The 26,860-nt window shown below is 39.9% G+C and overlaps 10 protein-coding genes and 1 long non-coding RNA gene across 23 annotated transcripts in view; 7 read left to right on the top strand and 4 right to left on the bottom strand.

The window, feature by feature from the left end:
* The window catches only part of LOC117221386 (uncharacterized), a 33,641-nt gene extending 30,852 nt beyond the window's left edge, over nt 1-2,789 (top strand). For both annotated transcript variants that reach the window (XM_033472308.2, XM_033472309.2), the window contains one exon: nt 153-2,789. In XM_033472308.2, the coding sequence (XP_033328199.2) occupies nt 153-223 (71 nt within the window). In that variant the 3' untranslated portion in view covers nt 224-2,789. The remainder of the gene's footprint in view (nt 1-152) is intronic.
* LOC117221412 (protein C1orf43 homolog) lies at nt 2,597-9,760 on the bottom strand. 3 transcript variants are annotated; one of them, XM_033472364.2, is made up of 5 exons: nt 9,602-9,760; nt 9,379-9,535; nt 9,065-9,284; nt 8,760-8,955; nt 2,597-6,166 (listed from the first exon to the last, which is right to left on the bottom strand). In XM_033472364.2, the coding sequence occupies exons 1-4, from the start codon at nt 9,758-9,760 to the stop codon at nt 8,763-8,765; spliced, it is 729 nt and encodes a 242-aa protein (XP_033328255.2). In that variant the 3' UTR covers nt 2,597-6,166; nt 8,760-8,762. The 3 variants fall into 3 exon arrangements, with proteins under 3 accessions (XP_033328255.2, XP_033328256.2, XP_033328254.2); XM_033472365.2 differs by lacking the exon at nt 2,597-6,166 and adding an exon at nt 8,143-8,484; XM_033472363.2 differs by lacking the exon at nt 2,597-6,166 and having other exon boundaries at nt 8,514-8,955.
* Nucleotides 4,494-8,767, top strand: LOC117221394 (focadhesin). Of its 2 annotated transcripts, XR_013035347.1 has the most exons (9): nt 4,494-4,633; nt 4,726-4,794; nt 4,875-5,029; nt 5,112-5,309; nt 5,385-5,833; nt 5,908-8,068; nt 8,153-8,255; nt 8,336-8,468; nt 8,559-8,767. XR_013035347.1 is itself a non-coding variant. In XM_033472323.2 (8 exons), exons 1-8 carry the CDS (start codon nt 4,580-4,582, stop codon nt 8,703-8,705), a joined length of 3,549 nt encoding a protein of 1,182 aa, XP_033328214.2. In that variant the 5' UTR covers nt 4,494-4,579; the 3' UTR covers nt 8,706-8,767. The 2 variants fall into 2 exon arrangements, 1 of the variants encoding a protein (XP_033328214.2); XM_033472323.2 differs by having other exon boundaries at nt 8,153-8,468.
* A 408-nt stretch (nt 9,761-10,168) lies between the features above and the next one.
* Nucleotides 10,169-12,132, bottom strand: LOC117221407 (uncharacterized). 2 transcript variants are annotated; one of them, XM_033472352.2, is made up of 5 exons: nt 11,838-12,132; nt 11,489-11,785; nt 11,019-11,402; nt 10,754-10,938; nt 10,169-10,659 (listed from the first exon to the last, which is right to left on the bottom strand). In XM_033472352.2, the coding sequence occupies exons 2-5, from the start codon at nt 11,618-11,620 to the stop codon at nt 10,374-10,376; spliced, it is 987 nt and encodes a 328-aa protein (XP_033328243.2). In that variant the 5' UTR covers nt 11,621-11,785; nt 11,838-12,132; the 3' UTR covers nt 10,169-10,373. The 2 variants fall into 2 exon arrangements, with proteins under 2 accessions (XP_033328243.2, XP_033328242.2); XM_033472351.2 differs by having other exon boundaries at nt 11,489-11,767.
* Nucleotides 12,133-12,185: 53 nt separating this feature from the next.
* On the top strand, nt 12,186-14,366 carry imd (death domain-containing immune deficiency protein). Of its 3 annotated transcripts, none has more exons than XM_033472358.2 (4): nt 12,186-12,265; nt 13,137-13,468; nt 13,566-13,894; nt 13,978-14,366. In XM_033472358.2, the coding sequence occupies exons 2-4, from the start codon at nt 13,144-13,146 to the stop codon at nt 14,116-14,118; spliced, it is 795 nt and encodes a 264-aa protein (XP_033328249.2). In that variant the 5' UTR covers nt 12,186-12,265; nt 13,137-13,143; the 3' UTR covers nt 14,119-14,366. The 3 variants fall into 3 exon arrangements, with proteins under 3 accessions (XP_033328249.2, XP_033328248.2, XP_033328246.2); XM_033472357.2 differs by having other exon boundaries at nt 12,206-12,547; XM_033472355.2 differs by lacking the exon at nt 12,186-12,265 and adding an exon at nt 12,790-12,993.
* dnk (deoxynucleoside kinase) lies at nt 13,913-16,940 on the bottom strand. Of its 5 annotated transcripts, none has more exons than XM_076527730.1 (5): nt 16,650-16,940; nt 15,386-15,564; nt 15,115-15,314; nt 14,775-15,024; nt 13,913-14,676 (listed from the first exon to the last, which is right to left on the bottom strand). In XM_076527730.1, the coding sequence occupies exons 3-5, from the start codon at nt 15,283-15,285 to the stop codon at nt 14,363-14,365; spliced, it is 735 nt and encodes a 244-aa protein (XP_076383845.1). In that variant the 5' UTR covers nt 15,286-15,314; nt 15,386-15,564; nt 16,650-16,940; the 3' UTR covers nt 13,913-14,362. The 5 variants fall into 5 exon arrangements, with proteins under 5 accessions (XP_076383845.1, XP_033328252.1, XP_076383846.1 ...); XM_033472361.2 differs by having other exon boundaries at nt 15,480-15,564; XM_076527731.1 differs by lacking the exon at nt 16,650-16,940 and adding an exon at nt 15,747-15,882.
* LOC117221417 (uncharacterized) lies at nt 16,080-16,739 on the top strand. Its single transcript, XR_004490504.2, has 2 exons — nt 16,080-16,219; nt 16,302-16,739. It is a non-coding gene; the product is annotated as an uncharacterized LOC117221417 (long non-coding RNA).
* Nucleotides 16,941-17,448: 508 nt separating the features above from the next.
* On the top strand, nt 17,449-20,695 carry LOC117221405 (adenosine 3'-phospho 5'-phosphosulfate transporter 1). 2 transcript variants are annotated; one of them, XM_033472349.2, is made up of 9 exons: nt 17,449-18,074; nt 18,180-18,388; nt 18,457-18,662; nt 18,800-19,024; nt 19,097-19,247; nt 19,330-19,541; nt 19,612-19,737; nt 19,814-20,002; nt 20,492-20,695. In XM_033472349.2, exons 1-8 carry the CDS (start codon nt 18,043-18,045, stop codon nt 19,979-19,981), a joined length of 1,329 nt encoding a protein of 442 aa, XP_033328240.1. In that variant the 5' UTR covers nt 17,449-18,042; the 3' UTR covers nt 19,982-20,002; nt 20,492-20,695. The 2 variants fall into 2 exon arrangements, with proteins under 2 accessions (XP_033328240.1, XP_076383833.1); XM_076527718.1 differs by lacking the exon at nt 20,492-20,695 and having other exon boundaries at nt 19,814-20,405.
* LOC117221413 (transmembrane protein 216) lies at nt 20,193-21,504 on the bottom strand. Its single transcript, XM_033472367.2, has 2 exons — nt 21,233-21,504; nt 20,193-21,158 (listed from the first exon to the last, which is right to left on the bottom strand). The coding sequence occupies exon 2, from the start codon at nt 20,946-20,948 to the stop codon at nt 20,520-20,522; it is 429 nt and encodes a 142-aa protein (XP_033328258.1). The 5' UTR covers nt 20,949-21,158; nt 21,233-21,504; the 3' UTR covers nt 20,193-20,519.
* A 323-nt stretch (nt 21,505-21,827) lies between these two features.
* Nucleotides 21,828-23,927, top strand: LOC117221408 (splicing regulator SDE2). Its single transcript, XM_033472353.2, has 2 exons — nt 21,828-22,095; nt 22,169-23,927. Exons 1-2 carry the CDS (start codon nt 21,991-21,993, stop codon nt 22,997-22,999), a joined length of 936 nt encoding a protein of 311 aa, XP_033328244.2. The 5' UTR covers nt 21,828-21,990; the 3' UTR covers nt 23,000-23,927.
* Nucleotides 23,928-24,284: 357 nt separating this feature from the next.
* Nucleotides 24,285-26,467, top strand: LOC143261131 (CLIP domain-containing serine protease HP8-like). The gene is made up of 3 exons (XM_076527719.1): nt 24,285-24,518; nt 24,850-25,296; nt 25,488-26,467. Exons 1-3 carry the CDS (start codon nt 24,452-24,454, stop codon nt 26,204-26,206), a joined length of 1,233 nt encoding a protein of 410 aa, XP_076383834.1. The 5' UTR covers nt 24,285-24,451; the 3' UTR covers nt 26,207-26,467.
* The last annotated feature ends 393 nt before the right edge of the window (nt 26,468-26,860 follow it).

Below are 26,860 nucleotides of genomic sequence, written 5' to 3'. Positions count from 1 at the left end.
ACGGAAAAAACGATGCGCGACATATCCCGGTCCCGATCTTCCACGAAATCGCGAGGGAGGAGGCGCAGCGACGAGGCAACGACGACGACGACGACACAGCTGTAAGCTAAAGCAATTAACCAGGACACCGTGTCTATCTGTGTGTGTTACAGCGGCAATGCTGGCGAGTCAGCAGGCCGCCGCGGTAGCCGCATCGGTGATCTCGCCATTCCCGCCCAAGTGACCCGCGGCCCCCGTACTAGCTGCCGGAACAACCGGACCCACCTCCGCACAAACTCACCACACGCCTCATCATCCTTCACCGGTCAGCGGAGCAACCGCTGCGGGACATCCGCACTCTGCCACCGCTGGCAGGCAACCCTAGGATATGGCATCCGTCGAGAATACCGCTAATTCTAGCCTGCTACTTCTTCTTCTTCGGTAACGCTCTCTCGACGACGCTCGCTGGCCACCACCGTCGACGCGCACACCGGGACCGTTCCTCTCTGTCGTCGCTTTATCGTCGCGTCGCTCCACCGTACCGGCCTCTTTTTCAAGCAATCGTCTTCGTCTCTCTTACTTTCTCTCTTTCTCTCTATTATTTGTCATTCGTCTCGCGCTCGCACTTCTTCGACGACGCGATTACGAGCTTCCCAATGTCCGACTGCGAAAAAGAGAGAGAGAGAGAGAGAGAGAAAGAGAGAGAAACCCTCGAAGAGCGAGACGAACGAGAGAGCAACGAGAGAGAAAGAGAAGAAAAGGATCGCGGAAGGAAAGGGAGCGTAGAGTCGAAACGAAAGACCATTTCTTTGCATTTCATTGGTCAAATATATCGGTTCTGGTATCGCTCGAAACTCGGTTCTACTTTTTCTAGATGCGAATCGAAAAAGAGAGAGAGAGAGAGAGAGAGAGAGAGAGAGCCGGAACGTAATCCCGAGCAATCGCGTTTCAACGATGCCGATGTACTTAAAGATCTGAACAGAGTTGCCCGCGTACTTGTTCGTATTTTTTCACGGTTCTCGCTTATCGTAAATTACACAAGAGAAAGTATTTTTAACGATATTCGTGTTCGATTCGATTCGATTCGATTCGACTCTATGGCATATATGGTTGATCGCGTCTCTCTGCGAGGTAAATGCGAACGAACGGGTCTCTCGCGCGTCCGAGAAATTGTCGGCACGCGTCGCGAACGCGACCGAGCGATCCGCGACGATCGGTGGTGATCCAGGGACGAAAGGTAGCGAAGCCAAGGATGACACGAGATCTCGGTCGTAGCCGATGAAACTCGAACAAGAAGCGAACAAATGCGACATCGTGGGTAGGAGTCGGTTGGTCGACGAAGAACGTCTTCGAAATTTCGAGAACATTTCCAGCCTGTGTCGATACGAAATGAAAACGACGCGTAGGAAAAAGAAGATGCGTTGATCTTGTCTCGGGTAGCAACTTCCTCGATGCCTGTGCGACCATTTGTTGCGTACGCAGCGATTCCAGGTTGCGGAACAGCCACGAGGCGAAAACCTCCTCGATCGCGCCACGAACCAATTTAATTTCTCTGCGACGCGAAACCCTGCTCTCGGACTCTCGGACTTTCGGACTCGAATAGTCGGACAGTCGGACGGTCGGAGTGTCGAGGCAACATTTTTATCATGTGTAGAAATTTTCCGGACAAAGCGCGCGCGAATGGGAATCGATGCCCCGCGCAAATTTCACGAGAGCGTTGAATGTTGCATATTGCGTGTTCCGTATTTGCGTGTTTCGCGTGTCGCGTATTGCGTATTGCGTATTGCGTATTGCGTATTGCGTATCGCGTATCGCGTATCGCGCGCGCGCGTGTGTGTTTTGTGTATACCGCGTACGAATGTTTTAACGAGAACGTTGTGCATAACATTGACATAACCTACATTACGAATCGTTGTATTTTATTGTAAAAAGGAAATTCGCGGATACGCGAACTCGACATTTTTGTAGAGAAAAAATTGTGCAACCGTTGGACGACAAAAATACGATTCTTTCGGACAGTTTGATCGCCCATCGATATATTGTGTCGGTAATGATATCAAAACAAAAAAAAGGGGGGGGGGGGTTGAGGGAGAGAAAAAAAAGAAAACTAATAAGAGATACTCGTCGCGTAGGACGGTGTAACGGAAAAAATTGGGATTCTAAATAATGGTAACGCGACAGTAAGCGATTGTACATTGAATACGCTAGAACGCTATTTGTTTACTAAAAATAACGGTAGTTAGCGGTACGCGAATAACGTAGGGAGGGTAACGCTGCACGAAAGCGATCGAGATTGACCGTAATTGCGAGAATGGAAGAGGAACAAAGTAAACGCGTGAGAGGTGTATGCCTCTGCGCGCGCATGTGTGTGTATGTGTGCGTGTGGCGTGCGTGTGCATGGTGTGTGCGTGTGTGTGTGTGTGTGTGTGTGTGTGAGAGAGAGAGAGCGAGAGAACGAACGAGAGACAGAGAGAGGGAGGATGAACGGCCAGGCAAAACGAAGACTAAGACTAATTAATGAGAAAAGGAAAAAAACCTATTAGGTGTATAATTAATGCCGCCGCGCGATACGCTCGCAAAGTATCGCGGCGGTTACCTAACATTAGTTCAGTATCAATTATTATCCTTGTATCTTTTATTACGATTATTCATTAATAATTATCGGTTACATTATTTTATTATTGTATCGACGAGAGATGAAAGCGTTGTACGATTCGAACGATTGGTAAAACGCGTTGCCGAGAATCCGAAATTAATTTTATCATGCCGTGCATACTATCGCAAATGCCAAATAAAACGAGAAAGAGCAAGGCGTGGTTATTTTCTTTTTTTTTTTCTAATTCGAGTACAACAACGATTCGTTTCTATACGTGTATAGCAGAGTGTGCACAGAAACGCGGTGGGAAAACGTGTTCGTCTCAGTTTTAATGAGACGTTCGAAGGAGAAAAGGGGGGCAGGCTTTAAAGTAAAATGCTGGTGCTGTGCTGTGATTTTTATAAAACAAACGAAACATTGAGGAATGAGCGAAAACGGGAGATTTACGGACGACCGTAAGAAAATTTATTCGTGAAAATATGCAGATAGCCTAAGTACCTGGACCTGCCCTGCACTCTCCGCAAAACATAAACTCCTGTAGAAAGAATGAAACAGAGAAAATTTTTGGAAAACCGAGAAAAAGAGAGAAAATAAGGGAACGGAAAAAGAGAACGATGAACGAACTTGTGAACGGATTTGTATAGGCTGTAAAGTGTATTTGCTTTTAAACAAAATTTAATGTAGATCGTTAATCGCTGATTACGCGAGAAAAAGGAGCTGTCTCCAATCGTCGAATATACCAGAACGTTCCGTTCCATTCCATTTCGCAAACAAACAAAAACTAGCAAACGCGCAAACTCGCAAACTCTCGCAATCCTCGAGGCAAAACGATATACCGAACTTACGACGACAAACGGGATTCTTTGGTTTCGTTTCTTTTCCCAAAACCGTACGGTATTCTCGCACGGTTCCCCCTTTCCCCTCGCTCTCCTCGACGATGATAGATCGTCGTCTCGCGTCGTCCCCCGCCTTGTAACTCCGCGATCTCTCCATTAACGAGAATTCTATCCTCTACGAAACTACGCGCGCGAAACTAACGGATGTAATTAGCAATTGGAGACAACTTCCAAGTAAGGATATACTTTAGCGAGTACTGCGTATTTGCCACGATGTTGCATAATCCATTACAACAAATTCTCGATCGAAGAAAAAGAACAAGCGACAACATAAAATGGACTGAAATGTAACGTAACGTGACGTAACGTGACGTAACGGAACGTAACGGAACGTAACGTTAACGTTAACGTAACTTAACGCAAACCTAATAAACAAGGACCCGTATTCTCGTCTCCTTTTTTTAGAATGATAAAAATAGCGAGTCGTTGCGCTTTATATATTATACACTTCGAATATATGAATATACGAGTAACATTACGTACAGAAAGCAAGTACAGAAATGCAGGCATCTTGTCGTTAAATTGTAAGATATTGTGTTCAAGCTCCAGAATGTATTCTGATCCCCTTCCTCAGACTACTATATATTAAATATATTGTGCACTATGCTCCAACTTGTCCATACGAATAAATACATTAAAAAATCTCACTATACGATATCTTATGGTTCTCGTAGCAGTCGATTTGTTGAGTTTTTCCGGTGTCGCATGTTGAATTCCGCGCGTATTTTCGAACCCCATGATGGCGCGAAAAACGACGAACGGCTCGACTCTTCGACTGTTTTCGACCGCAACGATAAACCACGGTCGCGCAGTGCAGCGAAAGCAAAATAATCGTTCCGTTTGTCAAAAGTCGTTCGTCGAAATTGTTCAACCTTTCATCAAAGTCGTTGCCATCGCGCGTAACCGTCGCAATTTTTTCCATCTTTCAAGTCCGACTGAAAAAATACGTCGAGAAGAACGTTTTATTTTATATCAATTGCAATTGTAGGTTAAGTGTCGTAACCTCGTTTCGTCCAAGAATCGAACATCGATAACTCTGTCTCAAGAAATGCTCGTAGAATTCCGTAGACAGATTTATCCGATATAAGAATATTTTCTTTTCTGTAAAATGGACGAAATAGAATACAAGTTACAATCTGCAAATCCTGTTTTAATATCGCACGTGAGTTACGCCGATGCGCCTTTTCTGAAATCAATGTATCCACTTATTTTCTTTTGCCATACAATATTATTCTAACGTGTTTCTTTCTGCAGGCAATAGCAAAGCTTTTCGATTCTATTAAGAAAAAGAGACACGATCATGCCGACGATAAGATTTCACAAGTAAACGATATTTGTTGGTGTTGGTGGTGTTTAGTCTCGAACGATTCTGGCGGTCTTTTTAATGTTTTCGTTTGCGACAGTTGCCCGAGTTCAAGTTGTTGTCGGCGAAACGAGATAGTGCGGATGCCGCTGTCAGCATATCCGCTTGTCAGGCTCTTATAGCGCTGGTCGAGAATGGATTTTGGAACATTGGCGAGGCACTGTCCACATTCGTGTCCAGTCTTTCCTCCATCAAGTAAACCCCTCCAAGCGACTTTTGACTCGATCGTACGACCAGCTTCTTCGTAACTTCATAACAAACATGTTCTATGCTTCAGAAATTATACGGTTGCTACCACGGCTATCGGGCATTTATTAATCATGCATTTGAAAAACAACAAGGAAGACGATGCCATGTATCCATTTACGCTTCATGCCCCTCAACACCCCTTCATTATGATTTTTAATCGGGACAAATACAGTTGGCAATGCGTGTTGAATCAAATGGCACGCGTTACGAATCACCAAGATTCTCGGTACGTAGAAAAGCGTACGTTTCTTTCTTCTTTTTTAATATGTTTCCACCCGTACTAAGAGACCAAGTATTTTAGAGTCAGAAAGAACAGCGTAGCAATGTTACGGCCTGTTTTTCTCTATATTTTGTGTAATCCTTTTCCAAATCCACTGGAATGCTGCGCGCAACAAACTTGGCAGTTGTTGTTTCGATCGGAGCACAGCGAATGTTTGCAGATGGAAGTATTACTTTGGTTGCACACCGCCGACGTTTATTCTTGCATAAATACGAATTATAGAATTTTAGAAGTTGCAAAGAAAGCGTCCCGAGAAAACGATAAAGATTACTGTACGGCGATCGCTCCCGTGCTGGCATCATTGTCTATTCGATTGTTGAAACACGGATCGGATCCAACACCAAATTTCGACACGCTGCTCGTGATCATAAATCAATGCGATGTCCGCATAGGAGATTTTATGTTGGCGTTAATGGCAGAAGCGATCGTTTCGTGTCCTGCCATTTATTTGCACGGTACCTTGCAGATATGTAAGCGCTTCAAATTGTCAGATACCGATCGATCTTTGCGCTTGTAGTTTTAATTCGAACGAATTATGTTATAGGTGCAACGATAACAAAGAAATTGTCGTGCAGCGACATATTTTTGAATACTTTGATAGCATCGATGTTGAAGTGGATGGCGTATCCGTCGTTATTGTGCTCGGATGCGTTGAATATGGCAACAAATTTATTGAGAGAGATGTTCGTTGAACGACGTACCGGTTACGACGATACGGCGTTTACGTGTAAAGTCTTCGAAGCGTTCGCCAACTTTGATCCGTATCTTCAGTTTTACGCGGAGATCGTACGTTGTCTAAACATCTGGAAGAAAAACGATATTTTACTCTGGTTGAAACAGATGTCGCGGGTACCGATCGATCTTAAATGCAAATGCAAACTGTTGCTGTCCGGCCTTTTTATAGAAACGAACGATCCGATAATTGCCGAGTCGAGTTGCAACGTACTCGTCGATGTCTGTAGAGAAGAGAAAAGTTTCGAGTCGCATCTGCTATCTCTTGTATTACATAAATTAACCAAGTCGAAGGACAGCAGAGAACTGAAGTATCTGTTGCTGGTTGTACCCGAGCTGGCAGCCAGTAAAGAGAACGTCCCGATTATTACGCACACGTTGGACACGCTGTTACACGGCGACAAGCAACTGAAATGCTTCGCCGTTGAATTGTATTTGAAGATGCTGAAAGAGCAGCCGATGTGTTACAGATTCGTTTCAGCTGCGATAATTCGTCTGATGAAGACCGATCTCTCCTGGCATTCGAATGCGACTTGCGCGAGAGCTATGAGATTCGTTTGCGAAAATCATCCCGAACACGGCGAAGCGTTGGTACCGTTGCTATCGGAAATACTGAATCGTTCGACGGACACGAACGGCGGAACCGCGAGCGCGCTCGCTCTCAAAAGCATATCCGCGCTTTGCAATGCTTCCGTGATAGATATCGCTTCGACGTGGAAAGTGCTGGCCCCGAAAATGGAGAAAGAAAAGCGTACAATCGTTCTGCAAAGTCTCTGCGAATTATTTGCCGATGTTGCATCGTATCCGTCGTTTCTATCTGCCGAAACGTACGATCATTTGGTCACCGATGTAACATCGAATCTATGGATGTACGCGACATTCAACAATCCGAGGGTCGCCGAGTCTGCTTTGAAAGCGCTGGCTTCGTTTCCTCTGGAGCGTATTCCTCTGGAAACGTTACCGTTAAACTTTCGATCTCATCTCGCGGCGTCCGACGACGCGACCGGTGACGAGAAACCGAAAACATTGTTTCCATATGTACCTGCTAGCTGTTGGATAGAAATGCTTAAAAATATCAACAAGTCGGCCCTGTCGAGTGCTGGAAATCTCTTAATTTCTTTCGTCAACGAAGAATTGGGGAACTTTCGTTCTGGAATTTATATCTGGCCCCACGGTGAGCCACAAAATTACAAATATTTGCCAGAGAAGAGCGTGATACGGGGGGTCGGTGAATACTTGAGACGTTCCGACAAATCGGAACCCAACGATCACCGCGTTATCACGGAATGCCTGAGAATATTTGCTCACAAGTATACGAAACCGTTACCCAACGTAAACTGGAGTTTCCTCGGAGATGTTATCAATCTGTCGCCCGTAACTAAGGCATATACCCTTGCCATTGCGTGTCGTCACGCGAAGATATCTTTGTCCGCGAAATCTTTCATCGAAAACTATCTGTCGACGTATCAATCGGAAATTGACTCCGACTTTGAACTGAACGTTGACGAATACACGATATTGTATCAGAATCTCGACGATCTGTGTCAAGCTGTACAGCCGAGTAACATGAAGCCATTTTTAACGGCTACGTTGGAACATGCGCTCGAGAAGATGCCGTTCGATAACGAGCGTTCGAAGAACTTGTTCGATACCATTATGTTCTCGTATGCTCGGACTTTAAAACATCAGGACGTGTACGATGGAAATTTGACGCTGTTAACCACCTTGCTGGAAAAGCTTTTCGACCAAATCGATTTGACGTACGAACGATTCGAGTCTTACGTTACAGCCGTTTTAGAGTTGCCAGCGAAGCATATAGAAATGATTACATCTCCTAGAACATGGTCCGAGGTAACGGCTAATAGATTAAAAAATGCGACTGCGATCAGAGCCGAACTGGTTCTAAAGAAATGTTCCGAGACATCGTTAACATGGTTTAGCGAATTAATCGACGAAGCTATTCTTATGCCTAGGTAACTATTCGCGTAACATAAAATAACATTATGTCTCGTAAACGCATTAATGTTGCTCGACAAGTTTTATCGGGTTTCTTTCAGTATACAGATATATTTTCTCGAGGCTATTCAAAGAGTACACGTTGGAATACATTCTGCCAAATCTATTATAAATTGGATATTAGAGTTCATGACACAGATTCAGGTACTGTTGTTAGAATCGATGCAAGACCACAGTAGCAAAATAGAATTCTACTGCAATGTTTTATTCGTTTCTATCATCAGTTTGTCCGGCATTGATCGTATTCTGATAAAACAAGATTTATCGGTGACGTCGACAAACGTCCGGATCGAATTATTTCCTCGAGCTATCGTGATTCTTTCCGACAGACAAGATTGGAAGTCTGCGATGCCGCAGGTATTTCTTTTGCTTTCTTCTTATTGCAACAAATGATGGCGCAGGTTATCGAAAACAGACGAATATTTTATTATGCGTTACACGTTTTAGATCATGGAATGGTTGAACCATATGAGAACAAGTGCTATTCCTAATGTTTACAAACTGGCTTTCCATCGTTCGCTAATATGTTTGAGACACAATCCATATTATAAAGACACGTGGACCAAATATTTATCGATTAGAACCGAAGTGTAAATAAAAGTCGTATGCGACGAAAGTTTATGGAATGCAATGAAGAAATTTATGTACCAACTAAACAGATGTTTCACTATTGTCCAAAGCCATGACCGTCAGAGTATTTGGTCTTGATCCGGTTAATGTATGGTCTTCCGGTAATTTCATCCTAGGTTCCAATATGTTCCGTTTTGTCTCAACATTCTTTTTTATAGGTGTACGACTCGGACTAGATTTTCTACTGCTTGGATAGGATTTTAATAAACGGGCTCTAAAAACAAACAATTGAATTTAGACTCTTATACTGTTACCGCATTATAAACATCTTAATCCAAAAGCTTCTGCTGTTCTTTCCGCTTTCGAACGACGGTGGTACTTACGCATCCATTAATTTCAGAAACAATCGAGTGTACACTTGATACTCGTCGTCTCCAAATTCGGTTGGATCGTGCCTAGCGTGTTCGTACAAGTCGCAAAACTGATGAATTAATCTTTGACCGCTACCGTTCAGTGGAGTAGCTAGAGTAGAGAGCAGATATGCTCTTAAATTTTCAGACGGATGCCTTTTCAGACAACTATCGTACTTCGTAATTTCAGCTTCTATGTACGGTGACAAGGCAAGAATATCAAACATCGATTAAATTATGCTCTAATCACCGATTTTTGACGCAAGGAACATAATAGATATAGTTACCCAACGATCTGATATCGTCCACCGCTTTCAATCTATAGTAATGTGGTGGAACTTGTGCACGAGGAGTCACGATAAATCGTGGATCGCTAATAAGTTGCGGTTCGTACTGAATCCTTGGTATTACTTCTATTCGCCTTTCAATTTCCTTCTTTAGCGACTAAACAATTAGAAGAACGTCACAGTTTTCACATTAACATCGAATGTATCTATTACTCGGTCATACCTTCCTTGCATCGTGTCCGATCGGAATATGAGGGCCTCGACGTGATCTTAAAGCGAATCTCATAATTTGACGTTTCGCAAAAATAAATAGCAATAACATTGTTAATACACCAGCCGCGATAAATATAACTATCGTCACACCAGAGAGTTCTTCCGTCATGTTTACATTATAACACCTTTTCGTTTTCCCATTCCTTGTCACTCGAAGGAGAGGTTATATATGATTTCACATTTCAGTATTATCACATTATTGAGCATCGTACGCAATTAATATAAACTACGATATTTCATTTGGTTGCATCTCGACCATTAAGCATTCTCGCGAGTTCAATGAGATCCCGTGGAATCATTCTCTCTGTTAACCTCCCAAACACTATCTGTGCATCCAGAGTAAATGTTACACGACTCTGGAAATTTAAAATGTTCTTTGCCAGCAAGTCGTCGCTGATATGTTACGTGCATGCATACAGCACTCGGCTTGCACTCGTAGCAATTATATATTTTTGCAAGATGAAATACAGTAGGGGAAAACATCTATAACGCAGGTTATATTAAATCTTCTTCAACGTTTCTTCCGATACTATTTATTTATTTCACACTACTACCTTATACACACTCCAGAATAATGCATTAGTAACATTTTGTGTTACATACAATTTAAATAACTCATACTGTAACTTTGCAAAACAATGTTAAAGCTAATAAGTTGCAAAGCTAAATGAACAAAATCAAAAGAACAATTATGTTTGTCTTCTTTTGTAATAAACAATTTATTATAGGACTTTTAACAGGTTTTGTATGGGTTTTTTGAAAAATGTTTGATTTATATTAGCAATTTCCTGCATTAAGAATTTCTGCTGGTCAGAAAAATTCAAATTTACTTTTATGAACAACAGTAAAAGTTTTCCAAAATTTTTCTCTCTAGAAAAATCGAGTGCCTTTTCAGATAATAGTTGTATGAATTTATCTTTTGTTACATCGTCTAGTTTCACAGTTATTAAATTATCCAAAACAGGAAGATGCCATAGCTTAAGTTCTTTCACGTGCGACAAGTATTCCCTGCAAACATTGTTAAGGTTAATCGACTGTCTAATAAAAGTATATTTAATGCGAGATGCTTCTAAATTTTAAAAATGCTACTTTCTATACATACATGATTAGAACAAGACTTCGTCCATGTTCAAAAGTATGGGTTATAATATTGACAATTGTTGTATCTTTTAAATCGACATTTAACAGAGGAATAAAAATTAATTTTTGAATGTCATCTGGGAATTTTTGTACGCTTTCTATAATAACAGACAATAAGAGTCTCGATGGTTCTTCCATAAAGATTATCTACAACATTTAAATTTATCGCATTACATCGATACTAATAATTATCGCAAAGGACATATGTATATAAGTGTTTCAATTACCTTTGGTAATAGTAAGTAAGTATAAAAAACTGATGCATATTTCATTCTTTCTTCTATACTCATATTATTCAATAATTGACAAACGTTGTAGGTACCTGTCGTGCTCAATTTCTTTTCTAAATCGCAAACAACCTCTACAAATTCTTCGTCCTGTAAATTTTCCAATAAATTTACATCTAACTTCCCAATGGGACGTTCTAAATTTTCCAAAAGATATTCTACAATATCACATTTTTGTATAATATCCCTTTCAAAATCATTGCCAAATTGTGTAAAATAAAATTGAGTAGATGGAAATTGAGTAGAATCGGCTGTTTTAGATAAATCGTTGTCATCATCTTCATCATCTGTAGTTATTTCTTCTATGTGTACTTCACTTTTCTCCTAGATAATGTACTTTTAAATATTCAATACTCTTTTATTCTTACTCTTTATATTAATAGTAGCATAAACTTCCTGCCGATACGAACCTTTCCTGCTACAATGGCCCACAAAGGATCGGTCTGATGAACATTCTTTGACAATTCTTCTTTAACCGATTCTACTTCCTCTACAATATACTGAGACAATACGTAATATTTTAAAGTATTATTTCTGTTCATGATTTCGATAAAAAATTAATTATTGAATTATTAATTTCTTGTAAAAAAATTTCTGTTGCACGTTTCCTACTGAAAATGAATTAAATATGCTGAATTAAATGCTGTCTCAAACTTCGGTAATCTTCACGAATGTTAACAGTGAGTAAGCTAAAAGAAAAATATTTGCTACAATTTCTATGTATTCTGATTTATTACAGGTAAGGAAGTGTATATTTACTTCAAATCAGCCCTCGATCAACGGAGTCAGGCAATTTTTTGAGACACTTGTATTACTTTCTTCTTCACTACCCCTATCACTTCGTTATTATGTTGTGTACATACACAATATTCACATTTCACATTCCCATCACAGCGCTCTTACTGGTCGGTATTGTAATCGGCTAATAGTTTAAGCGCTTTATAAGAGGAGTTACATACATATGTACTATGTATCGCTTGTGTAAATTTGGTTAGCAGTTTGAGTTTGAGAGTTTTGCGCCACTAGGCTAATTGGTGCTGACGCTCGTGAATCATGAGTCATTTGTATCTTGATGGACCCGTACTCTCGCCTCGAGAGTAAGAGACAGTTAGAGGCGCGCCACTATCGCCTAAACATTACTTTATCCTTACCGATAGTTACGTTACGTTATTCTTATCGCGAAAACGGTAAGAATCATCTGTGCTGTATATTTGAAATGTTTGTAATAAACAGTCTTGTTTGCATCGTATGGATATAGAAAATTCTCCTGAACATTTCTATACCATCACAACAGTTTTTTTATCTTCATGGCTAACTTGGCAAAGATCATATATGTATATAAGCTATAATAAATATTCACCTTCCTCTATAATATTGGACACAATAAACAGTTTTCTTTGGCATGAAAACTCTTTCACCAAACTCTTCATCGTCTGTGGGTAATTACACGAATCATTTGATCGATGACGGTACGTATTGCAGCGATAGCTAAAAGGTTATATGTATATAATATCGAAATAACGTAGCCACACTGTCGTGCAACATTGTTCGAGGAAATAAAATAAAAAAATATATTCCCACGAAGGAAAAGTTTAAAATGAAACCTAAGAAAAGACTCAGTTTAGTTTCTCGATCTTAGACTTTAGACTTTAAAAGATTGGAAGCGTATAACAAAAATCTGTGATAGAATAGCTTCTTTATCGGATAAATTTAAGGGTATCGAATCGAAAACTTCGTGTATTGGATTACGAAATTCTCAAGTAAAATGCAATTCACGTACGATGCACATGCATGGTTGTTGCCTTTTAGTATAGTGTAGGTACTTCAAGGTCTGAAGTTCGTTGATATAGAATATGTACAGTACACATAGAGTGTGATTCATGAAATCTCGAAACCTGTTGCTTTCTTGCTTTCCGTGAGTACTTCGTACATATATCATAAAATGAATTGATAATACATACATAAATATCCATACCGACCATTTACGAGTGCATCTATCATTTCGAATAGTAATGCGTGTTTCCAAATCCAAATTATTCAAGGATCCGTATTTCCTAGATATTTAATGTTTGGGCAGCGAATGGAACATAATCGACGAAATAAGATGCCAATACTTGCCAACTTGTCTCGAAGATTTCATATGTTGACGACGGACGCAATACCTGAACCACCACGAATAGAAAGTAAAGAGTATACTCATAATTTAAACGCGGACAAGACTAAAGAAAAATCGAATGCAAAATCGGAAACTGACAATACACAGACCAATGGTTCTGTACCTACAAGTAATTCTCCTGGGACAGAGAAGGATGAAGCGAAGTTTCCCACTTACGATTCGAAACAACGTTATAAGACTAATGCGAAAACGAAAACAAAGCCTAAACAGTACTGTAAGTATGTAGCCGTTGTCTTGAAAATAAACGATCCGCTCCGAAACAGGTCGTAACAGGTCGAATTGTAACATCTGAGCTGCAAATATATTTTCAGCGCAAACAGCACGTACTGTAAATTACAATATAATTAATTCGAATGGAGTCAAGATTGGCTCGAGAACCAGTTACATTTGCCATGTTAATCAGGTTCCAACGAAAGATACCGCGACGTCGGAAGATTTTGGGTCCAAATCGTGGAAACAAGAGATGCCTGAAAACGTAAAATGTTTATGCCAATGCACCGATGAAATTACTTTGGAAGATATACTTGTTGTTAAGACGCACATTGGGCATGGCTGGAGAGATGTTGCCAGAAAATTGTCATATTCGGATGGTCAAATTGAACAATTTGAAGAAAATTATTCGTTCAAAGGAATAAGCGAAGTAGGTTCCATTGCTATATATCGATATACCATTTTTATATTTCTTTTTTGTTAAAAGCACTAAGTCGTAACATCGATTTTCAGGTAATTTATCAAATGTTCTTAGACTGGAAACAGGCTAATACAAAGACTGCCGAGATCGGTAATTTGACAAATGCACTGTGGGCTTGTCAAGAATACGATTGTGCCAAAAGATTAGCCACTTCTCGGAAAGATTTAATTTGATACATTCATTTCTCATCTTCGAGAATTAAACAATTTTTACAATATTTGTCACTTACAAGTTAAAAATTATTTAATATCAATTAGTATTTGTACTTATTAAATTGTTAAATATCAGACAGGCAACGGATAACAAATTTGTATATAATTAAACCTATTGTTATCTCGTGAGTCGTAAAACTCTATCGATCGTATGTACACATTACAACAACGAAAATGTATAAAAATCAATAAAGTAAATATTTTACTAATTGTCGCTTCCATTTGGGCACGTAGAATTGAGCGGAGCAATTACCTTTTTTACAATACTTCTATCTTCCACTGCTGTACCAAAAATATGATTTTTACAATTTTCAAACTCGTTTACCATGTCATCTAACGTTCCATTTCCATCTAATACTAAGACAGGTGCCGGTACAGTAAATAATGATTGATGATACAACCATTCGTCATGAATCGCATGAATTTGTTCCAAATATTCTAACGGCACACAATTTTCTTCGGCTCTTGCTCTTATTTTTAGCCTCCGATACACAATATCTGGAGATGTTCTTAGATATACTGTTTTAAAATAAAGATAGTATTAATTCGAATAATTAACATTTTAATTTCAGCTAACGAAAGCATAATTATCGTACAAACTGTTGTCGATACCTTACCTATTAAATCTGTCTCTAAATTAACATTTTTTGTGTACCAGTCGAACCAATCTTCTAAAACAATATATTCTACGTTCTGCACCATCTTTGTACGTTTCATGTTTTCAATAAAACATCTTGCGCTGTATGCAGATCTTTCCATAATTTTGTACGGGTGTGGAGTTTTATGCGTATGCAATTGTAGCATCGTTAACTGTACATAGGATTGAAACAAAAAAGCATAACGAGTAGGATTCTTATACATCAACTCCTAAACATTGAAAATACATATTCGTTAATTTTTAATTTTTCTTCGTAACGCGCGCGTACCATTGGTACATTGAATTTTTTAAAAGCTTACTAGCAAGTTTGTTCCACCCACGTCACGCCATAATTCTACGGGTTCCTGTAAGACTGTGGTGTTATTAAATTTTTTAAAATGATTCAAGAATGTTGTTTTACCACTTCCTATGTTCCCCTCTATGCACACGGTAAACGGTCGTTTGTAAAGTTTACGATATTCGTTGGTCATTTTTGACAGTAATGTGACCACAGTTTTCCCTTTAAAAGCCCAAAGAACGCACATTATACACATATATCACCACGTAAAAGTGTTTGAAAATCTTACTTACGATTATAAACGTAACAAAAATATCGGCTTTCTTTTATAAGAAGAAAAGTAAAAACAACACGGATTGTGCAAAGAGACGGAAACTAATACTTCACTTTAGGCGGGAAAATATCTGCTCGACACGACTAAAGCCGATGACGTGTACAGGGAACAGGGACGTATGCATCGTTAAAATAGTTTCTAAAATGAAAAGATCGAAGTGTAATTGTTTCATAGTCACGCTTTCGGTTTATAACAAATGTCATCCTATTCGTTTCAGTATGCTGAACGCGAAATATTATGTTTTGTTAAAAATGAATAGTTCTGGAGTATATATACAACATCGGCTACTACTACAGAGATGAATCCTACATTGTATGTACCAACGTGTTGTGTCATGACGGCGCGCTACAGTCAGTTGCAGCATGCTTGCGACCACACTTTCTCCCGACTAATCGACTAAAATTTAATATTCAGATTCGTAATCAGCAACCATGGAAACCTAGGCATACAACTCTGTCAATGTTTTACATTTTGACCATTATTCGGGTTTCGCTACCACTGTGAGCCGGCACTCTAAAAAGTAGAAAAGTAGGGGGCCTAGTCTAGCTGCGTGCATACTGCATAATGCGCACGCAGTAGACACCCAGGTGTGGCGCGCCGTCACGGACGCGTAGGTATATGCGCAGGATTAACGATCTTATGGTAGCAGAAGTTTTTCACGAATATATCAAAAAGTATTCATTTTCGCCAAAAATGACGAATACATTTCGCGTTTAGCATACCGATAGCGTCTAGTGTGTCTAGTGATATAATGTCTATTATAATTGCAACCGATATGGAGAAAATTGATAATGTACGGTAACATTTTGAAAATATAAAAATTATTTAGAAATATCAAAGTCAACCATATATACATGTATGTATGTATTTATTAGAATTGCCTTTTATCTTGGGCCTACTGCGAGTAGATACGTTCCTGCCCAAAAGAAAAACCGGCCAATGAAGATCTATGACGTACGTGTGTCTTGTAATTGCATAGTAATTTATAACGAATATTATTGACGAGTATCGTATATGAATTGTATATTATACGTTGCCATTAATTATAAAACCACAACTATGATAGAAACATGCCATTATAGCAAAATAAACTGAATCTATCACAACATTAAAATAACCTAACTCGAATATGTACTACGAATTTCATGTGCACACCTTAATTACCTGCAATTACGATAATTTGTTATGTATATAATATATATATATGACCAATTTAAACTTACCTTTAGAAATCATACTGAATTTCTATTATTACACAATATATAATTTGTATTTTATTGTACAATAAATTTGAATGATTTTTTTCTTGACAATTGCTTCTTTTCATGTAATAGTTTTTTTAGCACTGGCACCATGGACTTACTTGCTTGCGCGCAATATATACAAGCAAGCAATAACAATTGTAAAATTTAACCTTCGGAGCATGTACACTTTATATAAATACGTATCAGCGTGATAACAGAGAACGGGAGACAATCGATGCCGGTGCCCCTAAGCATGGTGACGGCGGTCTGTATCGGGTCTCCATGAGGCACTTTACCGCGCTTAATTCAAAATATAGTACAGTAAATTCTCTCCAATTTTTCTTCAGCTTGCGAACAAAAATGGATAATTTGGGAACAGGAGATACGATTATTCGAGTTTTGCGGCTCGTTTTTATAATTGTTGACTTTAAAAACGAGCCGATTATCGCATTGCGTATACAAAGCCCAGTTTCGCTCATTGGCTCGTCCGCCTCGCGGCAGCCAATCTCGTTTCTCATTGGTCAGCGGATTGCATTTTTGCTAAGCAAAAAGTTACTTCAAATGATCCCAGAAATCACCCCTTTACGGGTGTTAACATAATTATGGGACACCCCCTATATATGTACCCACATTAAACACGACTACAGATAATTTATGTACATATATACGTAGTTGCATACAAAATACAATTCTCTCTATGCACAAATAAATCTATGTACACGTTACTTATATTTGATTATATGAACTAGTACGAATATTTAATATTAAAGTAGTAGAACGTATTTCTTTGTAGTTATGAACATGTAGCCAAATGTACTTATCCTTGAAATGATTGAAGATTGATTGTAAAAGGTTTCGTTTCGTAGAATTTCTAATTGAATTAAGAACTCAAAAAATAATTGTTGTCGCGGGTGTCGAATGGCAACAATCGATACTAAAATTTCACGTGGCGTGAGTTGTGACCATTAATAGATATGGATTTGACGTTCGTTAGTACAAAGACACAATTTCTTACAAAATATGATTTGACGGATCCTTTTTGGATGGTTAGAAATTATCAATCGAAACATAGTACGTTGTAGTTTTTCATTGAAGATGGTTAATAAATTTTCTACACTGTCATAGAAAACAATTTTCTATCTTATAAAATTATGATTTGAAAATATTATGTATCATATAGAAACACGATATGTAATGCAATATTACTTGAAAATTATTCATACAGAAATATTATATTTTTGTACTCGAAAGTGCAATCAAAAATCATTTGACGTGGATTGATCAAGGTTATAAAATAATTAGTAATTATCAAGATTGTAAAGCAATTAGTAATCATCCATTGTATATTGTAAGTTAAATTATAATAAAAACAATGCGAAATTTTGTGAGCGATCTTATAATTTGGTAAGTCATAGGTAAAGGGCTTTATGTCAAAAAGTATACCTACGAAAATTGTATATTAAAATGATGGTTTACATTAAAGTATATTATAATGATCTTTTTGTATAGCATACTACTACTACTTTCTGTGAGCCTTATATTCGGAGCTAGTGAAATTTTTCAGTCTCTACTAAATACTGGAGAAAAATTATTAGAGTCTTCCTCGTACAATTGGATTGTTCGCTTGTGTTCAAATTTATTAAGTTATGCCACTGTACTATTACCTGGTTACCTCATCTATAAATATGTTCGTCACACCAAATACATCCAAAGAGGAGGTAAAAGAGCAACGAACCATTACAATTCAATAGATCGTTATACCAAATTCTGCTTATGTATGAAACAGGTAAAGGATGTATCCCAAGGTTGATACATTCATGTTTTATGGGTCACTGTGAAACAGGACTCTTGGACTCTTCTTATACCTCGACGCCGTCTAATCTTAATCAGCGCACTTTTATGCAAGATGCCTTTTTACTCCTATATTGCTTCTTTGGTTTACAAGTCAGCTATCTATCGTGGGGTTATTTACAAGAGAAGATAATGACACAGGTATAATCCGAAGTTATGTTGGTACATCGATATTTGTTTTAGGACACAAATTGCAAAATAAATAAATAAGTAATGTGGATCAATAACGATTACACAATTTCAAGATCTTGCTCGACATGAAAATATTTGTTTTACAGGAATACGAAGATGACAACGGGAATAAAGGTCGTTTTAAAGATTCTCAATTTTTAGTATTTGTTAATAGGATTTTGGCATTTCTAATGTCTGGACTATATTTGGTGGTTCAAAGACAACCGCAGCATAAAGCACCGCTCTATAAATACGCATTTTGTTCACTGTCAAATATAATGAGCAGTTGGTGTCAGTACGAAGCATTGAAATACGTTAGCTTTCCAACACAGGTAGTTGACATATTATCGTTTGCTTTCGAAACTTTTATAATAACAAGTTATATCGTTGCTTACGTGTTTCAGGTGTTGGCAAAAGCTTCTAAAATTATACCAGTTATGATAATGGGGAAAATAATTTCACGTACTACATACGAGTATTACGAATATGTTACAGCTATACTTATTTCCATTGGAATGACATTGTTTATGTTAGATAGTTCTGATTATAGAAACGGTAAATGTAAAGTTACTTACATCGATGACACGTATTCGTTGTCTTGAAAATTTTCTCACTATTACCAATTTAATATTTTTAGATGATGCGACTACTGTCTCCGGTATTATTCTTTTAGGAGGCTACTTAATATTAGATAGCTTCACGAGTACCTGGCAAGACGCATTATTTACAGAGTACGGTGCAACGAGCGTACAGATGATGTGTGTAGTTAATATGTTCTCCTGTTTATTTACCGCAATGTCTTTATTTCAACAATCGAGTTTCCCTCTCATATTTTTATTTATGGCAAAGGTAATTCAAATGAAATCTAATGAAATATGTCTTTTGAATAATTATAAAAATGTTATCATTTTTTTTGTAGTATCCTAGGTTTATTATCGATTGTTTACTTATTTCGGTCTGCTCTGCGACTGGCCAGCTATATATATTTTACACTATTTCGAAATTTGGCCCAGTGACGTTTGTCATAATAATGACCATCCGGCAGGTAATGAATAATACCTTCTACATGCGAATACCGATGAAGCGTATAATATATAATTTAAATTATGCATTTGTTACAGGGTCTAGCTATATTGTTGTCGTGTTTGATATATCATCATCGGGTAACAGTTATCGGAATAATTGGTATATTATTAGTATTTGGTTCTGTATTTTTACGAATATATTGTAATAACAGACTACGAGCCATTAGGAGGCGCAGAGCTGCGAATAACAGTATAAAAGATTGATCACGAAAATACAGAAAATAGGTATAATTTATTTCGATTATTGAATATATTATTGTTTAAATTCATATCCGATGAATTGTTCTTGATTCGAATCGATTAACGGTATCGAGATGAGACGCGTTGAATTAAATTCGAACGTTTAAAATTCTACCAAATACCTCTTAACTCAAAATGTAGTCTAGAGGCTGCAATTTAAAAAGAAATATATAACTTGTTTATTAAGATTATATTTATTTTCTTATAACTATTTTATGTAAATATAGAATACGATTGGATAATTTTTATAAAAGAACTGTTAATAAAAAGGATTCGATTTAACAATTGTTTATAAAAGTGGAAATAAGTATGCGCACGTGTGAATATGCAATATACACTTGTTACAAGTTACATAGTACCGAAGGTATAAAAGTCGAATATGAATCAAGTTTCATCACTGTCATTTTTTTTCCATCTCTATATTGTATACATTAAAATTCTGTGATATTGAAATTTTATGTTGCACTCGTAAAGGTGACAGAAAACAGAATCAAGCATGGGCTTACTCTTCGGGAGATGGCGGTCGATAAATAGCTATAAGGCACAAGATCGAAATGATTAATTCGGATGCCAACAAAACTAATTGTATGCTGCAAAGTATTACTTCTAGCCTGAGCACATAGTTTTGCCAGATCAAAAAATACAATGTAGCCAACGAACTGGGCACAGTTAAAACAACTCCGATCAGAATTGGTAATCCATGTTCGGTCAAGTTTCCTTTCCTTCCAAGATAAATTCTAGCTCCTTCTGTGACTATGAGGAAGAACAAAAGTGCAAACTCTGTCAGCGTTGTGCTTGTGCCGGGTGAAGGCAAATTCGCTGCCTTGAAGAATCCCATGCCTAATTCGCAAACAGCAAACATACCGAAATAAAATGAATTTAGGTACATGAGAATTTCATACGTTAAAGAGGAAGTGGCTATTGTCGGCATTCTATTAAATTTGCCTCGGCATACAAACAATTGTACGTATCAGGCTTCACGTAGCCTGTTCATTTGAATTTGATTTCTTTAATGAACATGTTCTTTCTTTCACTGTGAATATTCATAATCACTTATCGTTTTGTAATTTAGCCGATAAGAATGAATACCTTACCATATTTCTTCGTGCTTTGCCAACTATTAATAATTTAATTGAATATCCTGTAATACAACGATACAGTCATAATTCCTACCATGAAAATCTATTTCTTCTTCCAACGGTTGTAAATACATACATGTTTGTGAGAGGCGTATGGATTTAGAAAATATATTGTAATTATTGCAACAAATCGTTACTACAACTTATTTTGTGCTGAATATATACACTGCGAACAGGGGGGCTCGATTCTTAGTAAATTTTTGGGGCACTGTTTCGACTGCCATCTGAACTAGCTGCAAACTTGGACGAATTAAAATTCAATATGGTGGTTTAAAAGCGGTAATTCAAATTATGGATTCTAGAGCCAAACTGTATTAAGTAGATATTTTTTCGAAAAAAAGAATGGTCTGCGGTAGCACGGTCCACCAAATGCGCATGCGGGTGGGCAGTCATATTGAATTTTAATTCGTCCAAGCATGCAAAAAAAGGCAGTCGAAAAAGCGCCCCCAATTTTCCCTATCGAGTTGAAAAAAAAACGGGCAATATGTTTATTTCAATCGAGCATCTTAGAAAAACTGTATGAAATGCGTTTATACATGCATTTGTATATGTATGTATAATGTATAATGTATATAATTATGTATATATAATGTCGAATTCCATTTGCCAGGTCTCCTCTTTACCACTTGGAATCGATTTCGAGCAGAATCCCTGACACACCATTGGACACCGTAAACACCAATGAACACATTGGCCTTGAATGGAAACTCCACGAGCGGTCGTGATGCTGGGAGATCTGCTCCGACGGCATAAAAGTACTGCAGATGCAGGGGTATATGCGTTCGAAGCTTGGGTATGGTGTATGTTGTTGTTGGTGTTCCGTGAGAAATCAAAATGATAAACGTTCAAATAAGTACCGCATCTGGTGTGAAGCAAATTTTTACCGTCGTCGCACCGATTAAACTCGTCGATTTGCGTAATCGGATCGAAGATTTCACGGTAAGTAGCACAACGATTCGACATAACCTTAAAAAGTTGTGTTTCATTGACAAGAATAAATGTTCGGTTGTAGAATTTCTCGCAAGAAAACTTTTACATCGTACACAATGGAAAGCTCGTGGACGAGAACGATACTTGCTACAACGGATGCGTTTCCATCGTTCCACGGTTGCTCGGAGGAAAAGGAGGTTTTGGATCCATGTTGCGCGCGATCGGTGCACAAATCGAGAAAACTACGAATCGCGAGGCTTGCAGAGACCTGAGCGGCCGTAGACTTCGCGACATCAACGAGGAGAAAAGATTAAAGGCTTGGATCGAGAAACAAGGAACACGCGAAGAGGAAGCTGCGGAGCGGAAGAAAAAGAAATTGGAACGACTTTGCACCGAACCGAAACACGAATTCAAAGATCAGACGTACGATCGTGAAAGATCAGCTTTAACGGAAAGGGTTGGCGATGCTGTCGAAGAAGGATTCAAGGTTGCCGGTGGATCTGGGTTGAAAAGAAAATTCGACGAAGAATTCAAACCGAATAAAAGGAAAACTTTATTGGACATCGACATCGACTTGGACGAATTGGACAGTTCCGACGAAAGCGACGACGAAGAAACGAAAGTTGTGAAAACAAATCGAACCGAACTTTCGTCGAACGATAGCGGACACTCTAGCGACGAAAGCGGTAGAATTAGCGGGAATACGGATGGGACGGAATCTAATTATTCGGAAGATAGTTCCGTTCGTAGAATAGACGATAGAAATTCAAGTAATGCGCCGGTATCGAATAAAGATTCCGTCGAGATTGATCGCAGGGAACTTTCCGATTTAAATTCAACGAAAACTACGGGCGAAGACGTTAGAGTATCTACAGGAATCGTGCATTCTTCGTTGAACGTCGATACCAAATAAGTTCCATTTCTGTATTTTGCGTGTAATATTATACAAGTATATCCGTGTAATAAAATGTTCCAACGGTGTTCCATCTGAAAATAGTATCGTTGTTTTTAAAAAATATTTATATTTTTAAAATATCGTCCAATCCGTCAATTCGTTGGCCAGTTTAGCGCCCACTGCGAACAGGGTTAACGAAGCAACGAACGATCCGTAAAAATCGTTCGTCAACATCTTTTTGCGCTTGCATCGACGCATCCATTTATAGAGATCTCGCGCGTATTTAGTACCGATCCAGTACAAACGATCGCTTTTCGCATACTTTTTTCGAAGTTGCGCGTGTACCATATGTGCCAGAGTTCCCAGACAAACGTAGTAACACGGTTTGCAACGTCGTTTGCGCGACGCAAGCTGGAAATAATCGTTAGACTTATGTACGGTCGCCTTATCGTATAAATATGCGGTGGAATGGCTCGGTGAAAAAATATTTATAACCGATTCTCACGTAATTGCGTGATTCGTGCTCCTCGACGGAAAATGGATCGGGCAAGAAATTGGACGACGAAGACGCGCGAGCACCGTACTCCGCGGTCATTTTCAACTTTCAATTTGTTTCGCGCAGCGATAGTTGGAAATTCAAGCGTAAATAAAATCGCCGGATATCGATGTCGATATTCTTTTGTCGCACGATAACTTGCATTGCAAAACGCCGATATTCGGTGTTGCTATTCCGACTACGTAACAGTTGTTCCCGATGTACGTACATGCGCGTACAGCGAACGTGTGCAGATAAAATATAGCAAAAATAAAAACAAAAATAACTGTTGTAAAATTGTATTCGAAAACGTTTTAGAAAATATTTGAAACCGTGCTAGCAATATCTATAAGCTTTTTTTACTTGTTACGGTAAAATAAATAATAAAAAATCTGCCAAAGAACGAACGAACGAACGAAGCACGATATTTTTCCGACCGTACCCGGCGCACGATCGAATCGTACGAATCCATCGAACCGTAAGAGAAATGTTCCAAGAAAAATGTTGCAAGCCAAATACTACGTCCGTCCGTCGTCGAACTTTCCTCATTCTCTCCCGTTCTTCCTCGTTCTACGTCGCACGCGTTTTATCTGTACCGCAGAAACCGCGCGTCCGTCCGTTTAAAAACTTGATCGAAGCCTGTTTTCGTCGGGCAGAGATTCGAGCAACTTTCAGCCGATCGGATCGAGAAGACGAAGGTGCGGACGGGAACGTTGTGAAAAAAATCGGTGGTCGTTCATTTAAACGAAACGTTCTTAAATAGTGGGGGAACTAGTTGACCGTGACTTCGGCTAAACCATCATTGCCCATTGGCACTGTCAGTCCGCATCCCGGTCTTGGACACAACGGCCACGAATTTCGCTAGCGCACGATTATTCAAGGATCGGCCAGCAATTCCAAGAATCGTTTCGATCGCGCGAACCGACGCATCGGAAATGATCAAATCGATCGTCTCGAGCTTCTTGCTTCTCCAAGCGCTGACACTGTACGCTGCCCATGCACGTGAGTAAAATTAGTTTCACGCTGTTAAAAAAATTCTCGAAGATGCCACGTATCCGCGAAGTACAAGCAAGAAACCGCGCGTTAAAATCCTCCGCCGTTCGAGGATCGGTACGCGTAATAATCGAATTACGAAACAATGGGAAGACCCGTCGCTTTATCGAGGCAATCATCTGAACGAGAAGGCGACGAGGATACTTTCCGACACGTGCAACGTCGTCGCGCCAAGGCCAGGTAGCCGGCGCAGGACGATCGACGTCGAGCGATCAACGTTATTTTCAGAATTCGAAAGGACAATTTTCTCTACGGATTCGTTTTCTCGCGTCTTTTTCAGAGAACGCGGGATCGGGCTCGAGATGCACGACGCCGCTCGGCAGGAACGGCGCGTGCATCGGCATTCGACAATGCCCGGTGTTGCTGCACATCCTGCAAATACAACCGATTCCACCGGGAACCGTGGAATTTTTGAGGCGATCGCGGTGCAGCGCCGAGGGAGAGGAGCTGCGCGTCTGCTGTCCACTGGGAGTCGGAGAACCGGGTTTCGACACGTCTTCCCGGGGCGATCAAGACAACACCGCGGGAGGGCAAACAACGAGTCCTGGTATCGATCGGAACAATCCGAATCCTGGATACGTCACCGGTCCGAGCGCGCCGTACGATCTGTCCAATAATTCCTTGCTACCGACCGAATGCGGCAAGGACTTGTCTCAGAGAATCTTCGGCGGAGAGCGCACCGACATCGACGAATTTCCTTGGATGGCTCTCTTGGAATACGTGAAACGTAAGGTCTTCGTGGACGCGGTATATTCCAGAGATAATGTTTATATTAACAAAATTTAGATTTAAATAATTGTTAAGGGCGTGACTGTTGCGCGAGTCACAAGAGTCGATTTCATACGCATAAAATGCACTTTGTCGTATAGAATAAAAATACTATAAGCCGGAAAAATTATACGTATACGTATGTTTCAGCGAACGGAAGGCAGACGGCTTGCGGAGGAGTGCTGATCAGCAAGCGTTACGTTCTGACGGCGGCGCACTGCATCGTGGGCAAGGATCTGCCCAAGACCTGGCGATTGGAGAACGTCCGCCTGGGAGAGTACAACACCGACACGCATCCCGATTGCATACAAGACGGGGACGTGATCCTGGTCTGCGCGGACGACCCGATCACCGTCGGTGTGGAGGAGCAGATCGCGCACGAGTACTACCGACCGGCCTCGAGGGACCAGACGTACGACATAGCGTTGCTCCGGTTGACGCGGGACGTCTCGTTCAGCAACTACGTGAAACCGATTTGCTTGCCGCCGAACGGGGACATCCCGAACCAGCAGAATTTGTACACCGCCGGCTGGGGAAAAACGGAGAACAGGTCGTCGTCGAGCGTCAAGTTGAAGGTCTCGCTGCCGCTCGTCCAGAGGCAACAATGCCAGACGAAGTACAGCAACTCCGGAGTGAACCTCGGCGACACGCAGATCTGCGCCGGAGGCCAGAAGGGAAAGGATTCCTGCAGAGGAGACTCGGGCGGACCACTGATGGCCTTGGAGAGAACTCGAGAGGGCAAAGGGAAATGGTCGGTCATCGGGGTCGTCTCGTTCGGGCCGTCGCCCTGCGGCATGCCCGGATGGCCCGGCGTCTACACCAAAGTCGCCGAATTCGTGCCTTGGATCCTCGGCAAGATGAGACCTTGACGGAAATCTATCATCCACCCCCTCCCCGTACTCGTGCCTTCGTTCGAACTCGTAGTTGTAACATCACCGATTCGCATTGTCTCGTAGCCCTCAGCGATCTAGGTTACATTTATACATCTTATTGTACCGTAAATATTTTTTAAATATACGATTCGCAACGCACCATTTGGATCGAAACGAGAATGTTTTCGCTCGCGATCACGTTGTAATCTCGTTACGATGCTCGATTTCATCACCGTAATAAATGGATCTCTCTCTCTCTCTCTCTCTCTCTCTCTCTCTCTCTCTCTCTGTCTCTCTATCGTTATCGGTTCGAAAGATTATTATTGTTTTTAGCAATCGGTTGCATTAAAGGCGCGCGCAACCGTGCACACGATGTACGATCGGCGTTCGATTTTCCCCGTTTACGATGTAGCAAAAAAAGCGCGACGAGCGAACGAGACGCGCAGATGCCCTCCTGAACCGAGGCTTATCGAGAATTATCGGAAATTATCGGGAATACCCGAATCGCTGGAACGTATCGCGAACCGTTCGGTTCGTTTCGTCGACGACGAAAATGGAGGAATATACATATATCGGCGGAACTCGGAAAATGAGGAAAACAACCGCATTTTTCGGATGTTTCTCTCGATCGAAGAGAGACGACGCCGCGGC

This window comes from Megalopta genalis, unplaced genomic scaffold (genome assembly GCF_051020955.1).
Source record: "Megalopta genalis isolate 19385.01 unplaced genomic scaffold, iyMegGena1_principal scaffold0037, whole genome shotgun sequence".
Lineage (NCBI taxonomy): Eukaryota > Metazoa > Arthropoda > Insecta > Hymenoptera > Halictidae > Megalopta > Megalopta genalis.
Note: the sequence above shows the minus strand (reverse complement) of the source record. Positions and strands in the feature narration are given on the sequence as shown.

What these genes read in the sequence shown, in the direction of transcription:
- LOC117221394 (XM_033472323.2), top strand. Translation starts at nt 4,580, where the DNA reads ATGGACGAAATAGAATACAAGTTACAATCTGCAAATCCTGTTTTAATA. An exon ending in ATCCTGTTTTAATATCGCAC is followed by an intron (nt 4,634 to 4,725) that starts GTGAGTTACGCC and finishes TTCTTTCTGCAG; the next exon opens with GCAATAGCAAAGCTTTTCGA. An exon ending in TCCAGTCTTTCCTCCATCAA is followed by an intron (nt 5,030 to 5,111) that starts GTAAACCCCTCC and finishes TCTATGCTTCAG; the next exon opens with AAATTATACGGTTGCTACCA.
- LOC117221412 (XM_033472364.2), bottom strand. Translation starts at nt 9,760, where the DNA reads ATGACGGAAGAACTCTCTGGTGTGACGATAGTTATATTTATCGCGGCT. An exon ending in TCGGACACGATGCAAGGAAG is followed by an intron (nt 9,536 to 9,601) that starts GTATGACCGAGT and finishes CTAATTGTTTAG; the next exon opens with TCGCTAAAGAAGGAAATTGA. An exon ending in GGACGATATCAGATCGTTGG is followed by an intron (nt 9,285 to 9,378) that starts GTAACTATATCT and finishes CACCGTACATAG; the next exon opens with AAGCTGAAATTACGAAGTAC.
- LOC117221407 (XM_033472352.2), bottom strand. Translation starts at nt 11,620, where the DNA reads ATGAACAGAAATAATACTTTAAAATATTACGTATTGTCTCAGTATATT. An exon ending in CTTACTTACTATTACCAAAG is followed by an intron (nt 10,939 to 11,018) that starts GTAATTGAAACA and finishes TAAATGTTGTAG; the next exon opens with ATAATCTTTATGGAAGAACC. An exon ending in CGAAGTCTTGTTCTAATCAT is followed by an intron (nt 10,660 to 10,753) that starts GTATGTATAGAA and finishes CAATGTTTGCAG; the next exon opens with GGAATACTTGTCGCACGTGA.
- imd (XM_033472355.2), top strand. Translation starts at nt 12,959, where the DNA reads ATGAAATCTCGAAACCTGTTGCTTTCTTGCTTTCC. An exon ending in CTGTTGCTTTCTTGCTTTCC is followed by an intron (nt 12,994 to 13,136) that starts GTGAGTACTTCG and finishes CGTATTTCCTAG; the next exon opens with ATATTTAATGTTTGGGCAGC. An exon ending in AACAAAGCCTAAACAGTACT is followed by an intron (nt 13,469 to 13,565) that starts GTAAGTATGTAG and finishes ATATATTTTCAG; the next exon opens with CGCAAACAGCACGTACTGTA.
- dnk (XM_033472359.2), bottom strand. An exon ending in TGGGTGGAACAAACTTGCTA is followed by an intron (nt 15,025 to 15,114) that starts GTAAGCTTTTAA and finishes TTCAATGTTTAG; the next exon opens with GAGTTGATGTATAAGAATCC. An exon ending in TTTAGAGACAGATTTAATAG is followed by an intron (nt 14,677 to 14,774) that starts GTAAGGTATCGA and finishes ATTTTAAAACAG; the next exon opens with TATATCTAAGAACATCTCCA.
- LOC117221405 (XM_033472349.2), top strand. Translation starts at nt 18,043, where the DNA reads ATGCGAAATTTTGTGAGCGATCTTATAATTTG. An exon ending in AAGAGAAGATAATGACACAG is followed by an intron (nt 18,663 to 18,799) that starts GTATAATCCGAA and finishes TTTGTTTTACAG; the next exon opens with GAATACGAAGATGACAACGG. An exon ending in TAGTTCTGATTATAGAAACG is followed by an intron (nt 19,248 to 19,329) that starts GTAAATGTAAAG and finishes TAATATTTTTAG; the next exon opens with ATGATGCGACTACTGTCTCC.
- LOC117221413 (XM_033472367.2), bottom strand. Translation starts at nt 20,948, where the DNA reads ATGCCGACAATAGCCACTTCCTCTTTAACGTATGAAATTCTCATGTAC.
- LOC117221408 (XM_033472353.2), top strand. Translation starts at nt 21,991, where the DNA reads ATGATAAACGTTCAAATAAGTACCGCATCTGGTGTGAAGCAAATTTTT. An exon ending in ATCGGATCGAAGATTTCACG is followed by an intron (nt 22,096 to 22,168) that starts GTAAGTAGCACA and finishes GTTCGGTTGTAG; the next exon opens with AATTTCTCGCAAGAAAACTT.
- LOC143261131 (XM_076527719.1), top strand. Translation starts at nt 24,452, where the DNA reads ATGATCAAATCGATCGTCTCGAGCTTCTTGCTTCTCCAAGCGCTGACA. An exon ending in ACTGTACGCTGCCCATGCAC is followed by an intron (nt 24,519 to 24,849) that starts GTGAGTAAAATT and finishes CGTCTTTTTCAG; the next exon opens with AGAACGCGGGATCGGGCTCG. An exon ending in TCTCTTGGAATACGTGAAAC is followed by an intron (nt 25,297 to 25,487) that starts GTAAGGTCTTCG and finishes CGTATGTTTCAG; the next exon opens with CGAACGGAAGGCAGACGGCT.